This window comes from Antedon mediterranea, chromosome 6 (assembly GCF_964355755.1).
Source record: "Antedon mediterranea chromosome 6, ecAntMedi1.1, whole genome shotgun sequence".
Taxonomy (NCBI): Eukaryota; Metazoa; Echinodermata; class Crinoidea; order Comatulida; family Antedonidae; genus Antedon; species Antedon mediterranea.
Window position 1 is genome coordinate 27,128,708 of NC_092675.1, and position 27,118 is coordinate 27,155,825.

The 27,118-nt window shown below is 33.8% G+C and overlaps 3 protein-coding genes across 5 annotated transcripts; all 3 read right to left on the bottom strand.

The window, feature by feature from the left end:
* Positions 1-42: 42 nt before the first annotated feature.
* On the bottom strand, positions 43-6,992 carry LOC140051473 (interleukin-12 receptor subunit beta-2-like). The gene is made up of 11 exons (XM_072096693.1): positions 6,885-6,992; positions 6,044-6,148; positions 5,516-5,621; positions 5,010-5,173; positions 3,892-4,040; positions 2,646-2,793; positions 2,134-2,213; positions 1,648-1,765; positions 1,188-1,298; positions 572-702; positions 43-342 (listed from the first exon to the last, which is right to left on the bottom strand). The coding sequence occupies exons 2-11, from the start codon at positions 6,120-6,122 to the stop codon at positions 160-162; spliced, it is 1,269 nt and encodes a 422-aa protein (XP_071952794.1). The 5' UTR covers positions 6,123-6,148; positions 6,885-6,992; the 3' UTR covers positions 43-159.
* A 2,713-nt stretch (positions 6,993-9,705) lies between these two features.
* Positions 9,706-24,047, bottom strand: LOC140051744 (uncharacterized). 3 transcript variants are annotated; one of them, XM_072097041.1, is made up of 12 exons: positions 23,930-24,047; positions 23,063-23,175; positions 20,490-20,735; positions 19,186-19,312; positions 17,997-18,145; positions 16,822-16,973; positions 15,831-15,984; positions 15,021-15,112; positions 14,559-14,682; positions 14,071-14,175; positions 13,136-13,275; positions 9,706-12,676 (listed from the first exon to the last, which is right to left on the bottom strand). In XM_072097041.1, coding segments are annotated over exons 1-12 (3,387 nt in total). In that variant the 5' UTR covers positions 23,932-24,047; the 3' UTR covers positions 9,706-10,693. The 3 variants fall into 3 exon arrangements, with proteins under 3 accessions (XP_071953142.1, XP_071953143.1, XP_071953141.1); XM_072097042.1 differs by having other exon boundaries at positions 13,136-13,230; positions 20,490-20,738; XM_072097040.1 differs by having other exon boundaries at positions 20,490-20,738.
* Positions 24,048-24,212: 165 nt separating this feature from the next.
* LOC140052551 (uncharacterized) lies at positions 24,213-26,512 on the bottom strand. Its single transcript, XM_072098160.1, has 3 exons — positions 26,220-26,512; positions 25,603-25,738; positions 24,213-25,214 (listed from the first exon to the last, which is right to left on the bottom strand). The coding sequence occupies exons 1-3, from the start codon at positions 26,510-26,512 to the stop codon at positions 25,029-25,031; spliced, it is 615 nt and encodes a 204-aa protein (XP_071954261.1). The 3' UTR covers positions 24,213-25,028.
* Positions 26,513-27,118: the final 606 nt, after the last annotated feature.

The window sequence follows — 27,118 nt, forward strand, 5'->3', positions numbered from 1 at the left end:
TATTATGCTCTTCATCCTTTACTGTAACTCTATATATATATATTCTTTTTTGCAATAAATGTACGTGTTTTGTTGCAAAGAGTTTATTCTCTGTATACCTAGGCCTATGCATAAGGATATGGCATACAACGAGTAGACCATATTCATAAAAAGTACAGATTACAGTTCTTTCACTATGGCGTATGTAGAAATCACATTGCTTTGTTTACAGTCGCTTTCTTCTCCTTGTTCCAGTAGTACATGTGATTCACTGTGCCCCGCCGGTTTCTTGACTTTTAACTCATCAAATATTTCTTTTTCGCATAAAGGTTTAAATGTTGGCTGGTTATCAGGTATTTCCAACTTAAATGAAAAACATGTACACAAATTTAATAACATATTGTAGGACTACTTGCCGTGGAAACAAGGCGTGTAGTTGCAAAAGACTGAGTGGCTTAAGGCCAGGTGGCACATTGACCGGGTGGCACAAGAACAAACATGGGTTCTTCGAGTCGCAGGTCACTCTCGTACATTAGGCCTACCATCGTAAGTGTAGGCCTTATAAATGAAAGTAAGTTTGTCAACTAATTACCTTAAAGAAATGTGGTTCTGGAAGTGGTTCCATGTGACTTTTAAACTTTTTTATCTTCACCCAGCAAACACAGCTTAGTAAGAACACCACTGTGACACAGGCCAGTGTTATAGCATACACATACAACGATACTGAAAAAGTAAAAGCGTATTGAAATTTAAGGCACTTTCAAAACATCAATGCAAAGAAACAAGATTAGAATTATCGTTTTTAAAAAAGTTGTTATGATAACATAACAAATATAGAAAAGAAAATAACTGAAAATATACAAGATTATAACTATCGTTAAAAAATAACCCATCGTTAGATTTGAATTTCACCGAAAAAAAAAATTAAGGAACATTATTTGATTGTGATTGTACTATATACCATTGAAATTTAGTAGATTAAAAACACCTTCTTAAAATAATTTGCTTATAGTTGATAAGATAAAATCCATTGTTTTTAGAGATGTTTTTCCTTTTATGATGCATTACGTTACTCCTCTTTTTACTAAGTTATCAATATTAACCAACAGGAATGTATTTATTTGGTTATATAATATTAATGACCGTATAATTGTTGCTAAATTATGGGTTTCAAATACAACGACACACGCTGTATATCATGTTCTCACCTGATTGTGCAATATCTTCTGATGTTGGAATGACAACAATTGAAGGTTCTGTACTACCAATAGCATTATAGGCTGATATATACGCTGTATAGTTAATGTTTCTTTTTAATCCTGTGTAAATTACATTTCAAATGATAAGTTTCTCTTAACTCTTTCTCTCTCTCTTTTATACACCATAATAGATATGCTAACATATATTAATAATCATGTGTGGCAAAGTTTTAGGAGTATTAAGTCGAAATGTATTCTAGATCCTTCTCTACATCATCATTAGCATCAACATTATCATAATAAGAGCTGCTGGGAGCAGGAAGGCTAGTATACCACCAAACTCACCGTTTTTATTTCACTATCATTCGGGAAATTACCCCATGACGTCCAGTAATTATGAAACTAAATTATACTATATATATATTTTTTTGTTAGCTCCTTGAATTTTAGAATTACATCTATAACTAACCAGGTATTAGTAATGACGTTTGATTGGCTGGAACCTGGAATTGCTGGGATGCTTCCACCGACTCCAGTTGTATGTTATAACCAAGGAGAATTCCTCGACGATTATTCAATGGAAGTTCCTAAGTAAAAACAATCAAAATTATGTTTCATTGAATTGATAATTTTTTTTGTTAGCACCCATGTCTCGGTACTGTATCTAGATATGTCCATAATCGGGAAAATTCCGTAATACAGTAGTCTTGTGTTTTCCAATGACAATGGACAACGTATGTTGAGATACGGCAGTGGGATAGAAAATCCTGCATGTATATGCGAAACATTGTATTATAGCTGCATTGTTGAATACCTGATGCATCCCTGTGGATGACCTGCAGCAGTATTCACATACAGTAGTAGTACACATCTGTTATAATACATGTAGGAAACGTAATACATTACGGTAGAGAATATATAGAGAATGAATAAGAAGAAAAAAAAAGAAGCTAACCATCCATGAAATAAGTACATCTCTCAATGTGTTTTTATTGTATTCAAGCTTCGGTAGCACTGGTACCAAACCAGACGGGTCTACAAGAAAAGTACCAAGACACAAGCTATTAAGTGAGTGCATGCGAGTTGAGGCATATCCACCCAACAAAAGAATTGCAAAGGCAACAGTAACATGAAATGATAATTGCTGGTTTGTTTGCATAGCCTGCACATTATCACCCTCCATCCCCACCAATCCCCTTCCCCCATTTATTTTGTTTAAGTTTTAAAGAATACGTTATCATCTAACTGTGGTTTGTGGTCACGTATGAAATGGTGAGGAAATAGATAAGAGGAGGTTAGGCATAATATATAAAAGGGGAGTTACTCTAGGCCTATAGGCCTAATCAAACATAATAATACAGCAAATTCAGGTTTCGCCGCTGTGGGGTTTTAAATTTTCATCAACATTTCGAGGAAATATAGAAACTATTATCTTTGTAATGCTTCTGATATTAAAAATATGCTTACTTCCTTCTTTGGTTTTCACAAGAACAGGGCTTGTCCAATTTCCGTAAACACCATCATTTGCATGATACCTAGCCCGTAATTGAACTTCATAAAGTGTGAACGGAATTAGGCCTTCTATCTCGTAATAATGCGTTTCTTCTTCTGGCGTCTGAAAAGGACAAATGTAAACCAGATAAATAAAAAGCAAGTAATATATGTCTGTCAAGCATTTTGCCAAGTAACAACAGCCTCAAATAATACTATATTAAATGTGATAGCATATACAATGATGCACTTGAAACTAGTTGTCCAATAGAACATACACACAGTCATTAAAGGTCAGGTGAAAAAAAAAAATAATATTGATCACATTCCAATAATTATCAATCTATAGTTTTCCCTGCTTAATAACTTTTGGGATTTTATTTGTGTTACACAAGCTTGTTGAAAATAACAACTTTCTGATCAGTGGGGGATAGTTCAAATTACACACCAAAAATCCCTATTCTTTGTTACACAAATGTTGTAAATAGAGGGGCATTTAAAAAAAACTATGACAAATAAACTGTGGGGTAAAAAATGTTATCAGATGACTAAATATATGTAATGTAACTTGGATTTTACATTTTGGTATTTTTTATTAAACTTCAGAGTTTTATTTTCATGCTATAGCAAAAATTATCCACCGTATATCCACCATCTTGTTAGGTTAAACTACCTAACAACTTAAAAAAAAAGTCTTCCTGGTTTTTATTGCAGAATTTTGCCAAACTTTGTATTTGACCATTTTAAGGGAAATTTATGTTTTTATTAACCAGATATTACCTGAGCTTTAAAATTGTTTTGTAAATTGTTTCATGAGGGTCATAAACGTTATATTTACGTTACTTATTTCCTTAACTTTTTAAAGCAGTACAGATCTTGTCTTTCCTTCTGAAACTATTTAATGAACACAAATGTTAAAGATATAATACAGTAAATTTTTGCAAAGATGAGGGCGTACAATTACTGGTTACAAATAATTATCTGGTTCGTCGAGTTTCTGTTTTTTTTTCTACTTGGACATCCCAGCTATTATATTGAACAGACACTACGACACCAAACACTAAGCATTGTAAAATGTGTTTGGAATTCTCAATATGGAAATATATTTAAGTTAACATATTGTTGACAATGACGACTACGATGATGATGATGAATTGAATTGTTTTAATACATATCCATACAAAACAAATATAGTTTAAACAATAAAAATATATATGCTTACAGAACTCCAGTATTGTGAGTCATTCTGTCGATATCGTAGTATAAAGTTAAGTTGATTATTGAGTATGAAACCTGGTGAGTCGATCCATTCAGCATCTAGTGTCTCTGCTGTTGAAACTATTGACAGATTTCGTGGTGGTAATGGAATAACTAAAAAATAATTTAATGATAAATTAATATTTTGTTGTTAATTATTGTTTGGTATACACGTGGGTATGGAAAAGGTAAACAAAATAATATAAATATAAAATGAAAAAAATGCAAAAACAAATTGCATACAAAACACAGGCATCCACCACTCATAAAAAACGTCCTTATGCCAAAATCTCAGAATATATTACTGTATACCTGTACTCATAATAACCAACTATACGTCACGACCCCAATGTTATTAGTAACAATGTCTCCGTTAATTTTGAAGGTTTTTTTTTTTAAATTTTATCCTTTCTCAGTTCAGCCCCTTCATTTTAATTATGTTTTATTTGAAATTTGAAGAAAAAAGAAAAGAAAAATAAACATTACAATGAATTAACCTCATTTCAATGTAAATTCGCAAGCAGACAATCATAAACAAACGTAACACGCACGTACTACGGTGCGGATTAAGCCGGATGCAATGAATTGAATAAATACAGAAATAATTGTATGAAAAGCAACAATGATCGTTTCCTGTTAGTTGCTTTCAACATGGACCTAGGTCGATCCATGCTTTTAACAAGGTATCGCAAGTTATATCTAATATCGGCCTATATTGTTGGCGTTGCAATCTTGTTTATTTAACCATTGACAAATAAAATGTAACGGAGCATAATGGTGAAGTATGCAACGCCGTTTTGAACACGTACACTGCTGAGAAAATAATGATGAAATAACTATTAATATTATTGTAGGCCGGTAAAGATAAATTAATTTTTAGAATTCAAATACCTCTTCTACAAGTTGTTTACAAACTATGTATATTCACTCTGATCGTGACACAAACAATACCTTTGTTTATAGTATAGTACAATTCGCGTTCTAATATTTTGTTTAAATTCTATAGACTTTGTAGGCACTGTTGTTACGTGGTTTGTGTAAAATTATTTACGATTGAATTGATATTATAAACACATATCTTACTGTTGTCGAAGTCAAGCCGTATTTCAACTATTGAATTAGTGGTCCCTACATACGCTTTAGGCTGCACAGCAACTATACGATAATTAATAATTTCACCGTAAAATTCACATGCATTAGAAGTATTGTGTCTGCAATTATGCCAGAAATTCCAGTTTTGTTCGTCTCTGCAAATAATAAAATAAACGTATGTGAATATTGTATTCATTTTTTAGACCATGCAAAAGCCTTTGTTGATGCATCGTCCTTGCGTTGCGTCCGTAGTTGAATCAAACTTTTAGTTCACACTACTAACTGTAGGACGCAACGCGATGACGTAAGCGCATTGGAAGTCAGGTAATTCATCGCGTCGTGATTGGTTTTAAAAATAACATGCGTCGCGCTTTAACGTTCTTGCGTCTAAGGAGTTTGTACAAAGCTTAATCTATGATAATTGATAACTACAGAGCAAAATGTACGGGCCAAACGTTGTGTGCAATATGTTGGTTAACAAATTCGGACTAACTAACCTCCATCTGGCTACGTATTCAATAGTTATATCACCAGGAACCCATGTGCATACATAATGTTCGCAGTTATAGCCAAAACAGGTAAGATTGTTGGCACTCGGTATCACTTTAAAAGAATTCATAATGTAAGAAGCATACAGGTGCAGTAGGCCTAATTGTGAGGCTATGTTCTAACATTTTATAAACGTTGGATTGTTCATTTGCTCTTAATTCATTAAGCACAATTGCCCAATATGGCTTTCAAAATGACGTATACCATTTAAATTAACATATTAATAGTTATACCATTGCACATTATACTATTGTACGCATTCCATTGTACCGTCATTATTCCGTGCATTCCAATTTGAAATTGACAATACACACCCGAACTAAAACTACATACATTTTACACAAGCATTGAAGAGTGGTTCTGATCATGTAATGCTATTAACCAGGAAAGAGAATGCTCTTAACCACAGACGAGCTGATATTTTTTGTCGCATGATAAGTATTTCATTATAAGTATTACACATTTAAATGCCTTACGGTTTTGTGTTTCTAATAATATGACGTGATCCAGTAAATTAATCAATAAAGCCACGCCAAATGGTTTGTTCCAGTTCATAACAGTTCATTCCACAACTTGCCACTCTAAAATACAATAAAATATGATTATTATTAAAATATTATTTGTTTGCACTGCGAATTATCAAATTAGTGCCTTGATGATCGACTAACATTTGATTGTGGCGCAAAATGTGACGACATATAGCAGTCAGGCTTCAACAGTTGTGTAATTATTTATCTTAAAAGCTCTGTCTACATTATCAAACTTGATGTGACAAACACATGTGATGTGCCCATATATGGAAAGGATGATGTCATACTACTATATTTGGGCATATCACTGCCATATTTAGGCACATCACACTTTTTTGGCACATATAGAATTGATAGTGTAGACAGAGCTTTACAATTAAAGTTTGATGCAGCAGACACACCTTTTTTTTTATAGTTTGAATAATGTTCTTATAATAATCAATCTTCGTCAAGTCGCATGCAACTAACTTGAGCACGCGACTGCAGCCATGTATATGACCTTGTTTATTTAGATCTAAATCGCCAAAATATTGGAAAGGGTAGGTGATTTCTGTTCAATGTAAATTTATGGACGTTCAATATTTCCATTCTCCACAACTAACCAGTCTATGTTATGCGGAAGTAGACGTAAGGCTATACTTAATAAAGAACCAACTACAAGCATGCCAATGTACATCTTGACATCTGAATAATAAATAAATTACATAACAAAAAACAACCATGTATGTCTTTCTTCTGATTGTAATGTATAATTAACTTAACGTTATAAAGTTAAAAACATACTTACCTGTATACTATCTGAGAGGTAACAGCCCACCGTCAACTACTATTGAAACACAGTGATCCTTGTAAATAAATTGCTTTGTATCACCATCATAATCGAACTACTGAACCGAGTCTCTTCTTTTTAAAACTTTATGTATAATCACGTTGAATTTTGTCTCTAAAGATACATACTGGTTTATCAATAACCATATTGTGTGAAATTCTATTCAAAACAAGTCATACGTACATGGCAACTTGGGTTAGTGAAAGCATTCACATATTGCCTATCGCGATCATTCAACGTTCAAAGTCCTTTTATTCAACAAAGTTTTATCTGACAAAAGATAACTAAGGGTTACTAATACAACCATAACAATAAACAGCATTTGATAACCATATAGGTAATAAACGCAATATATAGTAGGCCTACACAATATATACGGTACCCCGGTGAACTGGTTTACAAAATAGCCCCTGTATCAGGGGGATTACCACCTATCTGATAGGACAGTGATTAATGTACTATTGGTAATCATGGCCACATTGCCTAAAGACTTAAAATAAAATAAAAATTATATAATATCTATTTATAATACGCTTATGTTCAGAATTATAATGCGTTGGCGAAGTTTGATTATTTTAAGAACATTATAGGTTTTAATGGCAAAAGTATAGATTCCTTTTCGTTCAAGATTCAATTATTATGCAATAATAATACTATATATGGTCATGGCGTTAGTATAATTTTATAGTAACCATGCATCGTTTTTTTTTAATTACTGTACTACAGGAAATGCCAGTTTAGAAATTAACTTATTATGCAATCATATTAATATTATATGTTACTGTTATATCATATAGTCTTATTGACTTATAGTACTTATTATGTCAAAAAATAACCAGTTCGCAGTTATAGCCAAACAGGTAAGATTGGTGACACTCGGTATCACTAAAAAGATAAAGAATTATTAGTAGTTGTTCGTGGGGTAGCTATTGTACTAGTATAATCCAGTTTGCGGTTTTACAAAAAGAACAGAATTTTGAATGAAACATTGATATGGTTTTGATATTCAAATACTTCATACAAGTTAATCCACAATAAAGGTAAGTTTATTCTTCCCGAGTCTTAAAATAGAAAATCAGTACCCGCAAGCTTAGTTTAGTTCACATGCAAATCATGCCTACAAAAATTAGTCCTATGAATACCATAGTCGTCGATCTCTTTAGTTAGGGTTTAGTATATTGTTTGAAGATTTGCATGGCGAAATCAAATGTTGATATAGAGTTTGCGGTACACCACAGATATATAGTTCTGATAAGAACTGTTAAGTTTCTTGAATTTTCGATCAATATACTTTGATCGTCCAGAAGAGTGAGAATCGTTGTTTAGCTTATACTTAACTAGACTCCGAGCTCCAAACGTTTTGTAATTTCGTGTTTTCTCTCTTAAGACAGGAGCATGGACAACCAAGGCTATCTTAATTGGGATTTTGTCAAAAATGGCCAAAATATTTTTATGCAATAATATTACCATATTATGTACATATATTTCGTTACCATCATCTCATAGTCATAGTAACCAGTTATGTTTAAAAATAATATGGTCGAAATTTGGTCTTTTTCGAAAAGTTCCCTGTACTATAGTACAGGGATTTTTGTCAAAAATTGCAACAAAAATATCGACTTTTTAAAATTCAATTATGCAATAATATCTTATCATCTTATAGAGTCATAGTAACCAGTTATGTCAATAAAATAAAATGGTCGAAATTTGGTCTTTTTCGAAAAGTTCCCTGTACTATAGTACAGGGATTTTGTCAAAAATGGCCAAAATGTCGACTTTTTAAAATTCAATTATTATACAATAATATTGCCATATATGAACATATATTGCGCTATTATCATCTTTAGTTATGTCAACAAATAAAAGTGTCGAAATTTGGTAATTTTTCGAAAATTCTCCTGTACTATATATAGTACAGGGATTTTGTCAAAAATGGCCAAAATGTCGACATTTTAAAATTCAATTATTATGCAATAATATTGTCATATATGAACATATATTGCGTTATTGTCATCTTATAGAGTCATAGTAACCAGTTATGTCAACAAACAAGTGTCGAAATCTGGTCATTCTTCGAAAATTTTCCTGTACTTGTAGTACAGGGATTTTGTCAAAAATGGCCAAAATATCGACTTTCTAAAATTCAATTATGTCATAATATTGCTATATATTCACATAATTGCATTATCATCATCTTATAGAGTCATAGTAACCATTTATGTCAACAAATAAAGTGTCAAAATCTGGTCATTTTTCGAAAATTTTCCTGTAGGCTACTACAGTACAGGGATTTTTTCAAAAATGGCCAAAATATCGAATTTTTAAAATTCAATTATTATGCAATTGCAATTATTTGAAAAATGCTAGATCTTTATTATATACTGTAGTACGAAAATGGCTAGATTTTGATCCTTAAATTTTGTTACATAATTGATTGCTATTGCTCTGAATTGTGGTAACATTCGCAGACCAAATTATGTGACAAGCGACTAAAACATTGATATCTGCGCCGCGTCTAGGATTACATTTTTTCACAAATATCATTTTAATATCAAAGACCGGATATGTTCAACACGCATACTGTAAACTATTTTGCTCTACTTCAAAATTGCATTTGTACGTCTACATTATTTATTTCTTTCGGCAAAAGAAACTATCCATGAGAACCAATTTTTAATATTATTCTTTATAGAATACAAAATAGAAGTAGAAAACGATTTACCGAAGAGCATGATCCAATCTCTGGATTAGTAAAATCAAACAACCAAACCAACCTAGGTCATATCTACCACCATTCTTTTTATGCAATAAATAACATCACATATAAAAGTTCATTTCTATACAAACATTTTGAATTGTAGTGGCAACTTCAGTTGCAACAAGTTCTGAAACATAGGCTAGTATTGCTGATGAGATAAATAACTCTTTCAATATATATGAATACATTAATAATGTATTATATCCTGTCGGTTCCTATTCGGACCTATTAATATTACGATACAGCACCACAATAAGCATCAGACAAACATACTAACACGTCGTTTTAATAACTTGTCGGATTTTATGATCATCTTTGTATTTTTCTGACAAAATTCGAGCGGCATTACAACATACGACAATTAATTCCTTGTTTAATATGTCCAATGGTCTGACGCCCATAAACTTAAGCACTAATATATATATATATACTAATAATTTGTATTAACCACTTAACCAATATATATATCTTAATTTTTATACACAATTTGTGTAATACATGTACAATACAATACATAAACAAAGTCAATCTATTTTGACTATTTTTGCTGACATATATAAAAATATAGGGGAGGATCAAAGCCCTCCACACACGCACCACTAAGCCCCCTCTACCCTCCACCTCCATTTTGGCACCTAAAATAAGATTATGAACTTGTTCATATCACTTTTTTGTTTTGGCACAAACAGCACAATGGTATTAATTAATAGGCAATGTATAAACACATCTTAAACTATGACTCGCTCCTTTAACTCCTGAGAGTATGATCACATATGGGAGTATGTATGCCCTTGAGCCCATGGGATCTACTCGCCATTAAACCCCTTGGTGTGTAGGTGTCATTAAACCCCTTGGTCTCCAGGCGCCGTTGAACTTCTGAGGTTCACGTGTCCAGCCTTGAACCACAGGGGCTAACCTCCCTAGCCCACAAATCCTAGATCCACCCCTGAAAGCATCGTTATAATTATTTTTCTTATTGAAATCTTTCAAATCATTCTAATATACAACATTATACAGAGGGAGATACTTTATAGATGTATGTTGTTGCCTTGGGCGGCGGCTGACCCTCAATCATCCTCCCTTGATTCTGAAATGGTGATTTTGATGAAATCATTTTCTGACGAACCCTATTAGGGTTTGTGGGTTTAGCCATTGGTTTTGCCCTGGGTCTAGCCATGGGTTTTGCCACAGGTTTACTAGATGTTGCATTTACCATACTACGAATCGGTATGTAATTACCGTCTGCTTTTGGATTGTTAACACGTTGTTTTGGCAAATCTTTAGCGGCAATGGTTTTTATAGGCGTGGTCCTAGATGGTACACTTTGCAATGGCATATTATTTTTACGCAAGGACGCTTGTAGTGGCTGTGAAACTTTCAGAGAACCTTTGGTATCAGAGGCCTTTGGTATCGGCACAGAATTTCTGGATATTTGTTGAGGTAAGGCACCAGCAATAACATTCTGAGACTGCAAGTTTGTAGTGGAAGGAATTTGATTTGACACAGGCTTACTAATTCTGATGTTCGAGGCTGCAGGTTTAGATGGTGTTGGTACAAGCAAGGCACTGTTTTTCGGTGGTATAGTACAGGAAATACATTGGGTTGGTAATTCTCCCTTATTAGGCAAATTTGACAATGTCCTATGGTTCATAATTGCTGTCGTTGGAATTTTTCTTTGTGAGGAATCTTTTTTTGATGGAGAATTAATTTCGTCAAGTGTAACATAATGTGTATCAACATCAGTTAAAAGTCGAGATTGTTCAGTTGAGTTTTGAGGTGGTTTATTAGATATGCTACTGCTGTTAGAATGCGTACTTATTGGTGCAGTTGACGCGATGGTTTTGAATTTTGAGTCTTTTCGGAGGGCTGATTCATTACTCTTTGATGCACCTTTAACATAACATGAAACATTTAATCTCTTAAGTTCGTTCTTATCCGAAACATTATGACACTCAGCCTCAGTTACTTTGGGTAACATATCTACATCGTCAGTTTCTCTATTCACTGTATTGGGATCTGACTTTTTCAAACTGTGTGTGTTTTTACTAACTAACAAGTGTGGCAAATCTCCATGCTGGACATATACTGATGGCTTTGGAATGTTCTGAGCAGGTATCTTGGAATGATGTCCAGTAAATTTAGGCATATCTTTGATATCTAAGTATCCATTTCCAGGAGCCTTTGGCCGTTTCCTTATGAATTGTCTCTTTTCTCTTGTTTTTGGATGATTCTGCATGCTGCGCATTTGGGCTGCATCCAAATAATCTGACGGCTTTCCTTGACAAGTTGGAGGTATAGATTGTTGTCTGGTTACTTGAGAATTTGGCGGTAGATAATTTTGTCTATTTGATGTCACAGAATTCTGTCTAGTTTGAAGAGTTGGCAACTGATTAACTTTGGCAACATCTTTTGATGACTTTTGACATTTCTGTGACATAGAAGAAGTCTTTTTCAGGGAGCATTTTATACTTGGTTTATCAATTGGAATAAATGGCATAGACGGCGAAATATGAACATCTGGTACACTATGACATGTGCTCATCTGAAATTCACTTTCCAGGTCTTGATCTGAAGACTCCGATCCAATGCCACTAGTATCGTCAGAATCTGATGTGTACAGTTCCTCACTGGTAAACCTCTTCTCTTCAAGCATCGGCATTGAATGACATCGACTGAACCCGTCAGATGATTCTTCAAAAGACAGCATCAAGTTGTTCATCAAGTTTTCGTCCTCGTCTTCCGCACTTAAAAAGCTAACCTCAGTATTTGTGCTTAGAAGTCGGCTCATTCTTCGTTTCTCTATCTTCTGCCAATCGTGATCGATTGAACACTGGCTGATTATAAGGTCAAACATGATATCTTTTAATGTTGGATCGGCCAATTTCTTTATAAGCTTATTCAGTTCATCTCTAGTTGGCAACGCTCTCCTCGACTTGACTTCATCAAACACTTCATCTTCTATATATGTTCTAGGATTAGGAATGTTTTGCCACTAAAACAAAAAAGCAAATTAAATAAAGTTTATTATATCATTCATATTTTGTGCCATCATCCTATCTATTTGGCTCAGTCATATTTCTCCACATTTTTAAATTTGTTTAATATTAAATTATTATCAAAATTATTTGATCAAGCAATTCTACAACATTCAAAGCGTGGTTTAAAGGTAAAGATATATAGATTTAAGGTACATGTTATTGAGTTATTAGAATTTAACACAATCATTTCTTCAGATTAATTCTTTAACTTTTTAAATTTATGTTTATTTCATTTTGGATTTCCAAAAACGCAATGTTTATATTACAGTATTATGAAAGAGTTGGAGAACTATTTTGTTTCATAAGAACATACAAATTTTAGGAGACTTTCTTTTTTTTATCCTCAGGAAATCCAGGTATTAGGACATTTGACTGTACTATAATCATGTGATAATGATGTCGTCATTAAATACCTTTAAATTTGTAAATTTTGGTTCTGGAAGTGGAAGACAAAACGTTGATTTCTTTATTCTATTCCATAAAATTCCAAGGAGAAGCAGGATTACAACTATTGCAACAAAAACAGCCACAGCAATAACCACAACAGAAGTCACTGTTAAATTAAAATAATACTAATATATATCTATTATACTATCTACTAATGATATCTACTATATTTGTCAAAAATAAAATCCTAATTGAAAACCCAGAATATGGTGACGATAAAATAATCATAATTATAATCAACAACAGCATTCACTATTAAATTAAAATCTAATATTTGTCATAATATTAAATTATCAAAAGTATTTAGTTTTTAACTACTAATAACAAAGAAGAAATACTGAACATCGTTTGTATTTTAATATTTTTATATGGAGTTTATTTTGTTAAACTTTGTACTCTTGATGTATGTTTTAATTATGTGATTGGAGTGTTTTCTCAGTTTTTGTGTCATCTATTGTAACTATAATAATATTCTGTAAGTCCTTTTCTCTGCCGTTTGTTTTTTTAGTACATGTTGTACATAATTCAAGTCAACCGAAAAAAATATATATTATAATTTAAATACCATAGAGATAGCCAACAACAAAAAATCTCACAATGTCTATAGAAATCCTTGATATAAAATTAAAAAAACCAAACAAAATGTCAACTTAATAAGGGTGTAGGTTGGTTGTATTAAACATATATTGCTCCTTATTTATTTCTCTTGAAATTGTCCCCTTAAATTAATATGGGTCTCTCTTGATCTGAGTGTCTCAAATGAGACGTTCTACTGTATTTTACAAAAACTAGTGTAGGATTGTTTTGTAAATCATCCGACAAAAAGATGGCATTAAGAAAGGTGGACATTTTTTACCATTTTCTGCATGTAATATCATATAAAAACGTAAAAATATCTTACATAGGTTAGGAGATGAAGGGGCGATGTTGATGATGGCAGGCGCACTGCTGGATACAGAGTTGTATGCACTCATGTATATAGTGTAATTTGTATCTCGTAATAAATCTGTAAGATAAAAACAACTTAAGCAATTATTTATTTTAGTTATTTTATATTTGAAGGGAAGAAGGACATATAAACTTTATACAACTTGATTGTTTTAATTAATACCTATTTCACATCTGCGTAAGTTGTTACAACTCCCAATTATTACACGCTTTCATACATGCATACGCGAGTCCCCAAGAAATCTAGGGAGAAATAATTGCCATTGCATAGTTGGGGGCGCTATTTAATTATTAGTGTACTGTGATTGGTCAGTTAAATTCCAGGGCAACACACATGCGCAGTTTTATATGAGCTGTCTTATTTTTTTTGGTATTATTTAGGTATTGCATTCGATAATTGTCCCATATGGGACCAACGTTTAAATATTATTAATTACTTACCTTTCAAAGTGTAGTTTCTCAATGATCCATCTGTAAGATTTTTGGTCAGCTTGTGCATTCCTGATTCAAATAGTTGAACTTCAAAACCAAGAATCTTTCCTCTAGCTTTCATAGTTTCAGGTACCTTTAAAATAATGTTTTATAACGTAATTTAGAGTGAACTTTTTGAACATACTATCCTTTGGTTGACCTTTGAACCATGATTTAAATTTCCAATGTGTTTATTTTTTATTGTAACCATTTTTTCTATAAATTCAGATGGAAAAAACTTCTTTCTGCTGCTAAATGTTATGAATATGGGTTTTAATTATATATTTTAACTCTATGTATAATTGAATAAAATATACCAGTGATATATATTTCTAGCATTTTATTGTTATGTTTCTACTTAAGTTGAATGTACTCTGTTTCAATCTAGGATTATATTACAACAATTTAGCATGTAACTATAAGCAATATTACCTCCCATGTTAGTAAAATGTTTCTGTATGTGTTTTTATCAGGGTCATCACTTTCAGTTTCCTTGTGCAGAAGTATCAGTTGTCCGATAGGATCTGAAAAGACATTTTATTATTGGCTAAATGACCTTCATTCTTCTTTAAATAACAATGGTTTCAATTTTTTCAATGAGGAAGTAAAATGTTATACAGTATAGACATAATGGGATCTTAATATGTGAATGAACCTTGCGGTTAGATGGATGGTAAAAGATTTATTTATTTTCAAGACAAAATCAATGCAAAAATCAAAGGGTTATTTCTTGGTTTAAACAAATGTTTGAGGCATTTTCTTATGTAAAACAAATCCAAAACTTTAAACATGGGCACATCCAACAAAACAATACAGTAATTACTAAGAAGTACTAAAGATCCATTTTTAAATGCCTAATGTTAACCATGTTTACATACATGTCCAATGTGAACCATGTTTACTTACATGCCCAATGTGAACCATGTTTACTTACATGCCCAATGTGAACCATGTTTACTTACATGCCTGATGTGTACCATGTTTACTTACATGCCCAATGTGAACCATGTTTACTTACATGCCTAATGTTAACCATGTTTACATACATGTCCAATGTTAACCATGTTTACCTACATGCCTGATGTGTACCATGTTTACTTACATGCCCAATGTGAACCATGTTTACTTACATGCCCAATGTGAACCATGTTTACATACATGTCCAATGTTAACCATGTTTACCTACATGCCTGATGTGTACCATGTTTACTTACATGCCCAATGTGAACCATGTTTACTTACATGCTTCCTTTGTTGTTATATTCACAGATTTGGACCATACTCCAAAATCATCAGCACTATGGTATTTTGCTCGCACTTGAACCTCATAAATTGTATAAACGTTCCAACCTTCAATAGTAGTTTCACGTAGTCCTCCCTCATCTACTTCTTTAATCTAAAATGAAATAATTAATATTAATAATTAAATTCAAAATTACAGTCTGCTATGACTGTAGTGCTTTTTCCCATAACATTTTACAGAAAATGAGGAAAATGTATCTATTTCATTGATGAACTTTATGGGAACTAAAGTTACAAAAATAATAATGTTCCCGGGAATTTGCTTACTATTTTAAAACTAGACATTTTTATGTGGATATTTTGTTTGTGTGATAGTCATATGAATATATACGGTATTGCCACAAAAAGAGACAAATATTTTTATTGCCAATCCTTATTTCTATATGATTAAATGAATAACAAAGACAAATAAAAAATAAAATAAAAAAAGATTTTGTACAATAGCAACAAGTGATCTTTTTTTATAAAAAGTAAATAATAATATTATTAATAGTGGTAGTCTTATAGCACCTAATACATAAGTTTCTAAAGTGCTTTGCGCACAAAAATGATCCATAAATTATCCTAAGATAATAAAAAGAATATGATCCATAAATATCCTAACATAATAAAAAGAAAATGATTCATAAAATATCCTAAGATAATAAAACGAAAATGATTCATCAAATATCCTAAGATAATAAAAAGAAAATGATCCATAAAATATCCTAAGATAATAAAAAGAAAATGATCCATAAAATATCCTAAAGATAATAAAAAGAAAAGCACCCTAGGCAGATCCTAGGCAGAGCCCCCACTGAAATTTACAATGCAAAAGACAGGAGGACATTAGGTGCATTTTACAGAACTTCATTTTACAATCGTTAGCCTTCTGCTCACTACCAACCTATTTCAAAATTTGTATAGAGGGGATAATGAAAACACTACTTACCACTTGCCAATCTTGTAAATTATTCCTGCACCTAAGTTGATATATGAGATAAAAATAGTAATCTTCCCATCCTGGGGACACTTCCCATTCAGCAAGTATTTTATTTTGGACGGAATGCGTCAAAGTCAAACCAGTTGGTGGTAGTGGTCGCACTATTAAAATAAAAAGTTTTGTGAATGATGTTGAAACTGAGTCCATGTATACTCATTATTTCTTTACTAGTTTAAGTTTATCAAGAGATTACAAAATTAACTAGAAAATCACAGCTTCAAAAGTGATGCATGTAATAAATGTTATTAAAACTCATTCCTCTGTTGATTATTCTACTCTTTACTCTGTTTTTATATTTAAATGTATGCTTTACATGCAGCCCAATGTACACACTGATTTTACTGAACCAATCATAGTGTGTCATCATGCCTGAATGATCAGACACCCAAGATGGGTTGTGCTGACAAACATGATATTTTGATGTGATTCAAATATATATAATATCCTGGATTGCTCACCAAATGTTGTGAAACCTCTAAGTGCTGAACATTATTACCCCAGTCATTTTTTATTTATCAAACACGTATGGAAACATACTCCCATAATGTAGCTAGTTATACGCCTGGAGAGAGGCAAACGTAAGTAAAGTATCTTGCCTAAGGATACAAACAATGCGGCGAGAGTTGGGTTCGAACCTCGATCTCACGATCAGTAGTCGAACGTCCAACACGCCACACGCCCTTACATATTTTGTGCGTAGTACACAATGAAAAAAGAACAGTTTGTTTGGCTTTCAGTTTTTGCTTAATTAACTACTACAAAATCAATTAATAGCCTAGAGGACAGAGTTTAAAAGATGGCAATCAATCGTTTAATTTAAGGAATTTTAGTTTTGGAATGTCTGGGATTTAACCTACATAAAAGAGTCTTCATGGAAAATTTATAAACAGCTTTGTTGCATATTTTATTTCTGCATTGTATACTGTATATGATCACAATTCATTACATTTAGTTCAACATTATTACAAAGGAGCCTTGTCTACATTATCAATAAAAAATGCGATGTGCCCATATATGGACATGATGATGTCATATCACTACCATATTTAAGCATATCACTACCATATTTGGACACATCACACTTTTTTTGTCAAACTAGACAGAGCTTAATACACCTTACATACCATCTTCTTGGATATTGAAATAAGCTTCTTTGTAATTACTCCTTCCAAGTTCATTCACCTCCCACACTCGAATAAACAATCGCAGACCGTCATTTCTTGATAAGTTGCAGACAGTTTCATTCACGTCATTGCAAGATTCCCATTTGTTACTAAAAATCAATATGTATAAAATAAGTATATTATTTTCCTAAAGCTTGGTTCCCACTTGCACTCAACATAATGTAAGCAATTTGATGGATTATCCAAACTGTCGCTTGTCTAGCAACTTAAGTCCTTGTAATGCATTCTTATTATATATAAATTCACAGACATATAAGAAATCCTAAACTACCTGATGATACACTGAAAATTAATCAATCAATCATCAAACAGTAAACGTAAGGAAACTGTGAAAATTAAACAAATTGACCTCTGTCTCCATACATGTAAACGTTTTGATAGTAGTTTAATTTTATTTATTTATTTTTTTTTTTAACCATATTAAATGAGGGTGATCCATCCAGCAAATTTCTGATCATTAGGGACCCTCAGAGGGCCCGTTTATGAACAGCAAGTATACGGATAACTTGTCATCTTTTGGGGTCATTAATCATGCCTTAACGACCCTTAATGGCTTTTTTGAGTACTACCACCTGGGTTATCGGGACCAACCTCAGCCCGGCAAATTTGGAGGGTTGGCTTGTCCAATGGGGAGTTGAAGGCGACCTTGCTGGATTAAACAATGTATTTTATGAGATAATCATGCAAATCAGGCTGAAAATAAGGCCATGAGTAGCCGGATAACTAGAAGTCTGTAAACGGTAGGGAGAATTTTGATTTAGCCTTGTCAGGAGAGACCTCTGGCATATCCAGATACTTTAAATGTTCATAAACACAACCAGAGAGAGGTTCACAAGACAAACATATACACAAGATGCTCTACATAAACAAAGTCTTTGGGAGTGGCGTTGTCATTTTGTCCTTGGAAAAATTCCTGACATGTGACAGGACTGGTAGCCAGGAGTGGTAGCCAAGCATCATAACCACCAAGCCACAACTCCACTTAATTGTTATAACACAAATTATAAACACTTTTTTAACTATTTTATTTTAATTATATTCTACCAGGAAAGCTGATAAGCATGCTGAAAACCAGATTTTTCAGTAACAACATTTTTGGCCAACCCAAAAATCAAAAATTGTACTGTACACTATTTTCTTCTGGGCTTTGAAGCTTCGTGGAAGATTAGTTTTCCGTGATCCTGGCTGCCATGTGCAGTGAGCAGATGCGTACAAATGTCCAGTACACACTATGCTTTGAGGTGCTGATGGTTTTCCTATAAAACAATACCAATGTTATTAAAAACCATAAAATATACAAGAAACTGGTACAGTAATTAAATATGCAAATGAAGTAAACTAACCAATATCAAAAAGTAACAGTTTTAAAAAGAATCTCATCTTTCATGTCATCATTCAACTCATGATTATTTCTATCCTCATCACCAACCATTCACCATCATTCATATTCGATGTTATTGTTACTCATCATGAGCAGGTCAAATTGCTGTTATGGCGGGGCCTAAACAGGCAACAATAACGGCATGGTTTGAGGCCGACTCACTCCTAGTTCTGGTGATGCAGCAAGTCTTGTCTGATAAGAACTATAAACCGAAGATCCACTGTGCACAATTTGCCCGTGTGCACTTTAAAGAACCCAGTTCATCACCATCCTCATCCCTCTCAACATCATCATCTTGGCAATCACCATCTCAACATTCTATCACCATCCTCATTACTCTCAACATCACCATCTTGGCAATCAACATCTCAACATCCTATCACCATCCTCATCACTCTCATAAACATCATTATCATAGCAATCACTATCTCATCATCCTAGCACCATCCTCATTACTCTCATCAACATCATTATCTTGGCAATCAACATCTCATAATCCTATCACCATCCTCATCACTCTCAACATCATCCTCTTGGCAATCAACATCTAAACATCCTACTGTATCACCATCCTCATCACTCTCAACATCATCATCTTGGCAATCACTATCTCAACATCCTATCACCATGCTCATCCCTCTCAACATCATCTTTTTGGAAATCACCATCTCAACATTCTATCACCATCCTCATCCCTCTCAACATCATCATATTGGCAATCAATATCTCATAATCCTATCACCATCCTCATCCCTCTCAACATCATCATCTTGGCAATTAACATCTCAACATCTTATCAACATCCTATCACCATCCTCATCACTCTCAACATCATCATCTTAGCAATCAACATCCTATCACCATCCTCATCACTCTCAACATCATCATCTTGTTAATCAACATCTCATCATCCGATCACCATCCTCATCCCTCTCAACATCATCCTCTTGGTTTCAACATCTCATCATCCATCACCATCCTTTTTAAATTCATAAATAATACAGTAATATAAATTTTTTTAATTAATTAATAATAACAATACAATTACATACTTCCTAGTGTTATATTGACAACCGTCCAATTTTGTACTGGGTCATTGGCTTTGCCACACTTGAACACTCCACCATCTTCAAAGCTTTTAACAAGATACAGAAGGCTCCTACCATCCTCTGCTCTAGTTTCATAGTGTTTACCATCATGGTACCAACCAATGTTTTCATAATGAATTGGACAACTAATAGTCAATAAAATTGCCGAGTAGTTGGCCATATCAATAACGGTACTGTTGTTTACATTAACTTCTGAAAAAAAAAAAAAGTTTTACAAAATTTCATTGTAAAATTGAACAAAATCTAATGGTATGGTTATGAGTTACAATAACTTGATTGAAAGGTATTGAGTTACAGTATATATCATGCCAGGTTTAGGTTAAAAAATATATCTTAGGCCGGTTTCCGCAGCCAATAAATTAACCGATAAACTTCCTGTGGAAACAGGGTTTAACAAATTCCGCTCGAGAAAAATTAATAATGTAACCAATAATTATTTCATTCAAATCAGATTAACCCATTTTTTTTAACCTTTGACCTGATAGACAAATCATTGTGATTGGCTCTTGGTTGTTCGGTAATGAATGATCATGCATACTTTTTTATTGATTATCTGATTGGTTAACAATAATATAAAACGATAACAAAGACACAGCCTTTAATAATATAATTACATTACTACAGGTCAGTAGCCACTTTAGGATAGTGACATGAAAGTTACAAGAATAGCCATTGACAAAATTCAATCTACACTAGTGATGTAATCAGAGTAAAACATTTCTTTTTTAAGACACCAGAAGATATTCCTGTGTGACATGAAGCCAGGTAGATTTCAATAACCTGCTCACTCTTTCTAACTACCAGTCCCTCTCCTGATAAATCTTATTCCGAGATATATTACAATTTACATCTACTGTACTTCAGTGGTGGCGCCAGCGGGGGGCGGGAGGGCCAGGGCCCCCCGTCGGGGAAAGCTGCCCACCCCCCCATCGGGGAGTATTGGCCATATTTGTCGGGGAGAAAAATATGATCATTTCTTTTCTGGTAAAAAATAAAACCATATTAAGTGTACTACTATATATTTTAAGTAACTGCGACATTCCATTTTTGACGTACGTACGATATACTGACAGCGAATAAAACAGTATGTGGTACGCATTTGTCTGGCGGTGTCTCTTTGTACGAATCTTTCATGGCTCACTGCGGTATACGCGTCGACATATCTGGGCTGTATCATATTATATCCAGGGACCAAAATGTGTATTTTTCAGATTCGAGGCGAAAATCGAAAATTCATTTGCAACTACGCATCGACGTACGTTCATACATGGATAAAGGTACGAGTTATGTTCTCACGGTTGAGTTTACTAATTGTTTCAATTCACCAATAACCCTTGGTGAACCGCGTATATGTTCGCTGTCGATTAAAGGGGTTTGGGTGAGGGTTCGATTGGGAAAAGGAAGCGGTTGGCCCGAACCATAAAACAGGGTCTGGTCACGTTTCTTTTCGCGCATAAATCTCGATCTAGGGTAGGGGGGGGGAGGGTGTGAATAGGGTGGCTAGCCACCTACCTTAATTCTAAAGGGAAAAAAAAGACGCACCAAACCCGTGACCGTCGCTAGACGCGGATTCGACGCACTTGACTCTTTTAATTAAGAAGAGTAGGCTAGAGCTATAGTTGTGTAAATAGGCCTACATAGTGAAAGAGCTAAGAGTTTAATTACTATTTATGAATTCAAGAGTTTAAAAAGAAAAAGCGATTTAAAATCTTTGGAAAATACCCACAACTGAGTTATTTTCAAAACACATGCACTCCCACTACCAGCATCACGTTGTCTTAGCTTGCTCCTCGTGTGAATGCTGACGTCATCACTCTCCAAAAATACACCATTTTCCGCCCTGGTCCGTGTGCAAGCGTTAGCGTGGACCTGTATATTTACACCCCTGTACAGATTAGAGTGTAATATCGTGAACTTTTTTCTCGCATATGAAGGTTTTTTATATAATGGTATGCAGTATTAACGATAAAAAAAACGATAAACATGATGTTCTTTTATTATTATTTCATAGGCATAGCATAAACATGAAATGTCTTGTTCTATGTACACGGCCGAAAAAACGTGTGTGGCGTATTTGGCATTTTATTGATTTGTGTTATAGACACGGCGATTACGGCAATCATCATTGTACTGTATACTAAATTACATTGAGTTATTCACCCGGCTATAGGGTATATCTGAGGTTAACAGACCACCAAAGCACAGTCGTACACTAAACACATGCACTATCGAGGCATTTTTGGATCAAAGTTTATTATTAGTTCGTCGAAAAAGATCCGTATTAGAGTATTTAGGAAGGATTTATTTAAATTTACATTATTATGTGACATTGTTATTAAATGTAATACAGTTGCTCTAGCCTATTAAATAATGTGTAAGCATCCATTTTTTCAAAATTTTCTGAGGCTCCGGAGGGGGAATACCCCCTCCCAAACCCACCCCCGCTTTCGCGCGTACGGCCCACCGTGGGGATATTCGGCGCCACCACTGCTGTACTTCAAATATTCAAAACTTACGTTTGTTTATAGGCTGAGCATTTACTAAGGAAGAACCAATCAGGAAAACTGTGTAGAAAAATGTCCATTTCAAACAGCTCTTAAAAGCCCTGCAAACACCATTTAGTAACAACCTAAAGCAAGACACAAATGAATTTAATGCAATAATAAAACATTAAAAATACATTGTGTTTATCTAAAAAAAAGTATTCTATTCTATTTTGTTAATATATTATAATATTTAAAAATGGCATAACATGATTACCATTTTGAGGATTGTAAACATTATATCTACCAAGGACATTATAGGAAATAATGCAGTGTCAAATGTTTTATATCTCGCCTCAGCAGTCAAACTAATAGGCAGTGCTGGCAGTACTAACAACACAACACATTATTTAATATAAAGGATAGGTCTGCAGACCTACCAACAGTCAGGCCTATTTCCTATTTATAGTATTATGATGATGTAAAATGTTTATGTACGATTTGTGATTTGGGAAATTTGAAATTAAATTGCCCCAGCCCGGAATGATTTCCTTGCACATTCTCTTTCTTTTACTTTTTTTAGCAAGAAAGGGTCTAGCAGGGACCATACTACTAGCCTCTAGGCTAGGCCCTATTGACTGTACTAGCAATTTACAATATGTAGGCCCTAACACTACATAATGATACGTTTAACTTCTGGGTTTCCCCCAGCAAACCTATCGGACTCTAACATCAGTGACGACCTAGGCAAGAGAAGAGGAGGGCTAGCCTAGCTAGCTAGCGCTAGGCTAGGACCTAGCTAGCCTATGCTAGGGGGATAGGGGGCTAGGTTTGGCCTACTTTCGTACCTAGCCTAGGCCTAGTAGGCAAAAACAAAACATACATTTGCATAATACTTACATTTTGGTAAAGTGCTTCAGATTAACTAATTACTTCAGTCATTTTCTACGGGATAACCTGGGCAATTTGGATGATGATAAATCAGGGTTTTTTTATTTCCTGTTTTTCATACTTTCGTTTTTTTTATGGTGGGTATTCTTTGATCGAAAGGTGGCAGCAAACAGACCACATTATTTTTTTAGATACACAGTACTAAAAAAAAAGCCTACAAGTTTGTTTGTTTGTTAGTTTATTTTCATATGCTAATAGTATACAAATTCAAAATTCATTAACAATTCCTGGGGGAAAAAAGACATAATACAAAATATAGACCTACACTGAATACAATCTCTTTAAATGTTACTAATACCACAGAGTTTACCGACAATTAAATATCGAAAAATATAATATTTTATATACTTAAAGTTGGTTATTTATATGATGCCTATAATAATATAGATCAACCATAGCCTCCAGTGCGAAGTAAATACATATGTTTTAAATTTGTTTTGTCTTTCTTCTGTGTTTAATGTAGGCCTATAATGTATTGCAATTACAGTTACAGACCGAAAGGAATATAACACTGTACGATATACAAAATCGCACACGGCGTTTATTTTAGTAATCATTTAGAGAAGTTTAAATACAGTATAGAATATTTTCTTAGAACATGCACAAATTGTACGCATGACAGATGGGAAAATGGCAAAAGTGTACAGGACTACGTTTAAAACAATTTATGAAGAAAAATTAATTAGCCAACAAAGTAATCGAAGTTCAAAATATTAATCGTAAAATATCTGATCATTTTTTTTCTTTTTAAGACAAAAATAGTGGAAATGTTTACCTCCCTTCATAAGTAGCTCAGCAACATAAGAAAATACTAGTTTTTTTTTAAATATAAGGACGAAACATGCATGAGACTTAAATGCTTTATTGTTATCAACAATGGGAGTCTATATAGGGTCTGTTACAGCAGTAGGCCTAACACATTTCATCGTGAGAGAGACATTGATTAGTAAAGATAAAATATAAATAAACATTTATAATTCTTTCAGGTTGAGCACCTCTCCTATTAAATCCAAAGGTAAAGCCTACGGAACATTTTATCGGAAAATTGTTACGGGGTTTTCGCCACACATGCGTGTAACAATATCGGTTCAGGCTCGAATATATCTGAAAATCGTGATGCAACTATTGCTGTAACTTGTCTATATTCTTCTTTGCATGAACATGGAGTGACACCACCGGCACAGCTCGTTTGTGGTACACACTGATCTTCCTCAAAAGTCTGTTCAAGGAGTCCCTAACAAACAAAAATACATATGGATATGATTCACTCTTTGTAGATGAGCATTTTATTATAATAATATTCACAAGTCTCTTGCCTCTGTCATAATTATGAATTTTATTAAAGCTTATTATACAGATGGTAAATCACGGGAGTCAGATAACGGAGATAAATGTTAAAAGTACATATTAGATACAAATAATTGAATAATTGTGTGAAAGTACTTCAAAATTGGATTATTTGAAATTTCAAAATATAGGGATGGGAATTCTTTGGGAAAGAGTTGATGATACACCCACCGTACGAATTATGAAAAAAATCAAGGCAACTCTCAGTTAAGCAAACGTTTTAAAATGACCGTTTTGTCGAGTCTCCTAAAATACGAATACAATAAAGTATAAACCTGAACTAAAACGACAGTTTTCCTCCTAATGTCAAGGGCAGATATCAGTATGTCATGAGTCTGTGTTGTTAAGGTTCCTTCGCATATTCTGCTGGATGACACATCCCTTCTCCTTCTTTGAGAACTTGACCCGTTTCTAAAAAATATCAAAATAACAACAATATGACCTATAAAAACTTAATGATCTTTGCTGTTGCTGTGTATAGCGTTATTCGATCGTCTGTATATAGAGTTAAACTGTTTCGATCGTTATATTGGATCATCAAGGCCTATCGAACGTTGTACTTGATTTCCCTCTTCAACTTGGTTCTCACTCTAGGACGTAAACGCAACGCAAACGTGTTGACCAATGACAAGCGACCCTTCGAATAATCCATCGCTTTTGTAATTGGTTAACTCACTTACGTTGCGTTACATCCTTGTCTTGCGTCTCAAGTGGGATTTGTTTAAAAGGGGAGCGCTTATAGTCTGCCAAACAATATCAACATTTGCAAGTCATTTAGCTGTCAAATGGAAGACCCCTGGATCCGCCCATGCACTAGAAACCTTAAAATAAAAACTCTGGACCCGCCCTTGATAATAATTATCAAAATCACTAACAACATGTTTATCCATACCTTGTATCAACAAAGTATTCAGGGTATGTAGCCAGCAATCTAGTCTGCTGATCTTCCGTAAGTTCCATGACAGGGGTTGTACGGTTGTATACCATTGCTTCCATTACCTCTGACGACAGATTCGCCAACGACGCTTCGTATTCTTCAATCAGGTACCTCTGCTGATCAGTGATGGCAATATCACAGTCGCGCCTTTTACACCAAGACTCACAACTAACGCCCACATTAACAGTGACGCTAGACTCAACTACAATCAACAATGTTGCAAAAATGATAACTGATCGAGCATCCATCTGGAGATTGTTGTATCTGAACAATACCTATAGAATATAGAAAGCAAACGAATTTATCGAAATGAATTATTTCAAATTCGATACTTACCTACCTTATTTAAATAGGCCTACCTTATTAATTTATATTAGGCTATTGTAATAGTTTAGGAAAGAAAAGAACAATAAATGTTTACGTTGAACTTGACCTTGAAGCGTTGAGCGTGATATATGGCCGGGTTGTCCTTCTCTTGGATCAGAGATGACGGTTTAAATAGTCGGTAAGTAGGCCTATGTTAAACTACTGTACAATATGATTGGTCGACTTGCGGTGACTGAAACCAAATTTAAATTCATCAGTGCGTGAGCTGACAGACAAACGTATAATTTAGAAAAAGGACGACAAAGTTGGCAGTAACTTGATTCGTAAATATTCGGAGATAAAAACACACACATTCTTCTAAACATTCCATATCATTGTTTAATTAAAGCTTGAAGCAAATCAAAACAGTACAAATGAATAGAGCCTTCACTCATAAATAACTACAATCTAAAAAAAATAGGCGTTGTCGAAAATATTGACGGTTAACTGAACATTATTATAATGGTTGAGAGGTAGGCCTGCTATTA

Coding starts and splice junctions, on each gene's coding strand:
- LOC140051744 (XM_072097040.1), bottom strand. Junction 18,146..19,185: donor AAAGCCCAGAAGAAAATAGT/GTACAGTACAAT, acceptor ATTGATTTTTAG/TAACAAATGGGAATCTTGCA. Junction 14,683..15,020: donor ACATTTTACTAACATGGGAG/GTAATATTGCTT, acceptor ATTATTTTAAAG/GTACCTGAAACTATGAAAGC.
- LOC140051473 (XM_072096693.1), bottom strand. CDS start 6,122: ATGAACTGGAACAAACCATTTGGCGTGGCTTTATTGATTAATTTACTG. Junction 5,174..5,515: donor GAATACGTAGCCAGATGGAG/GTTAGTTAGTCC, acceptor TATTATTTGCAG/AGACGAACAAAACTGGAATT. Junction 703..1,187: donor AGAAGATATTGCACAATCAG/GTGAGAACATGA, acceptor TTACTTTTTCAG/TATCGTTGTATGTGTATGCT.
- LOC140052551 (XM_072098160.1), bottom strand. CDS start 26,512: ATGGATGCTCGATCAGTTATCATTTTTGCAACATTGTTGATTGTAGTT. Junction 25,739..26,219: donor GAATACTTTGTTGATACAAG/GTATGGATAAAC, acceptor GATATTTTTTAG/AAACGGGTCAAGTTCTCAAA. Junction 25,215..25,602: donor AAACTGTCGTTTTAGTTCAG/GTTTATACTTTA, acceptor TTTGTTTGTTAG/GGACTCCTTGAACAGACTTT.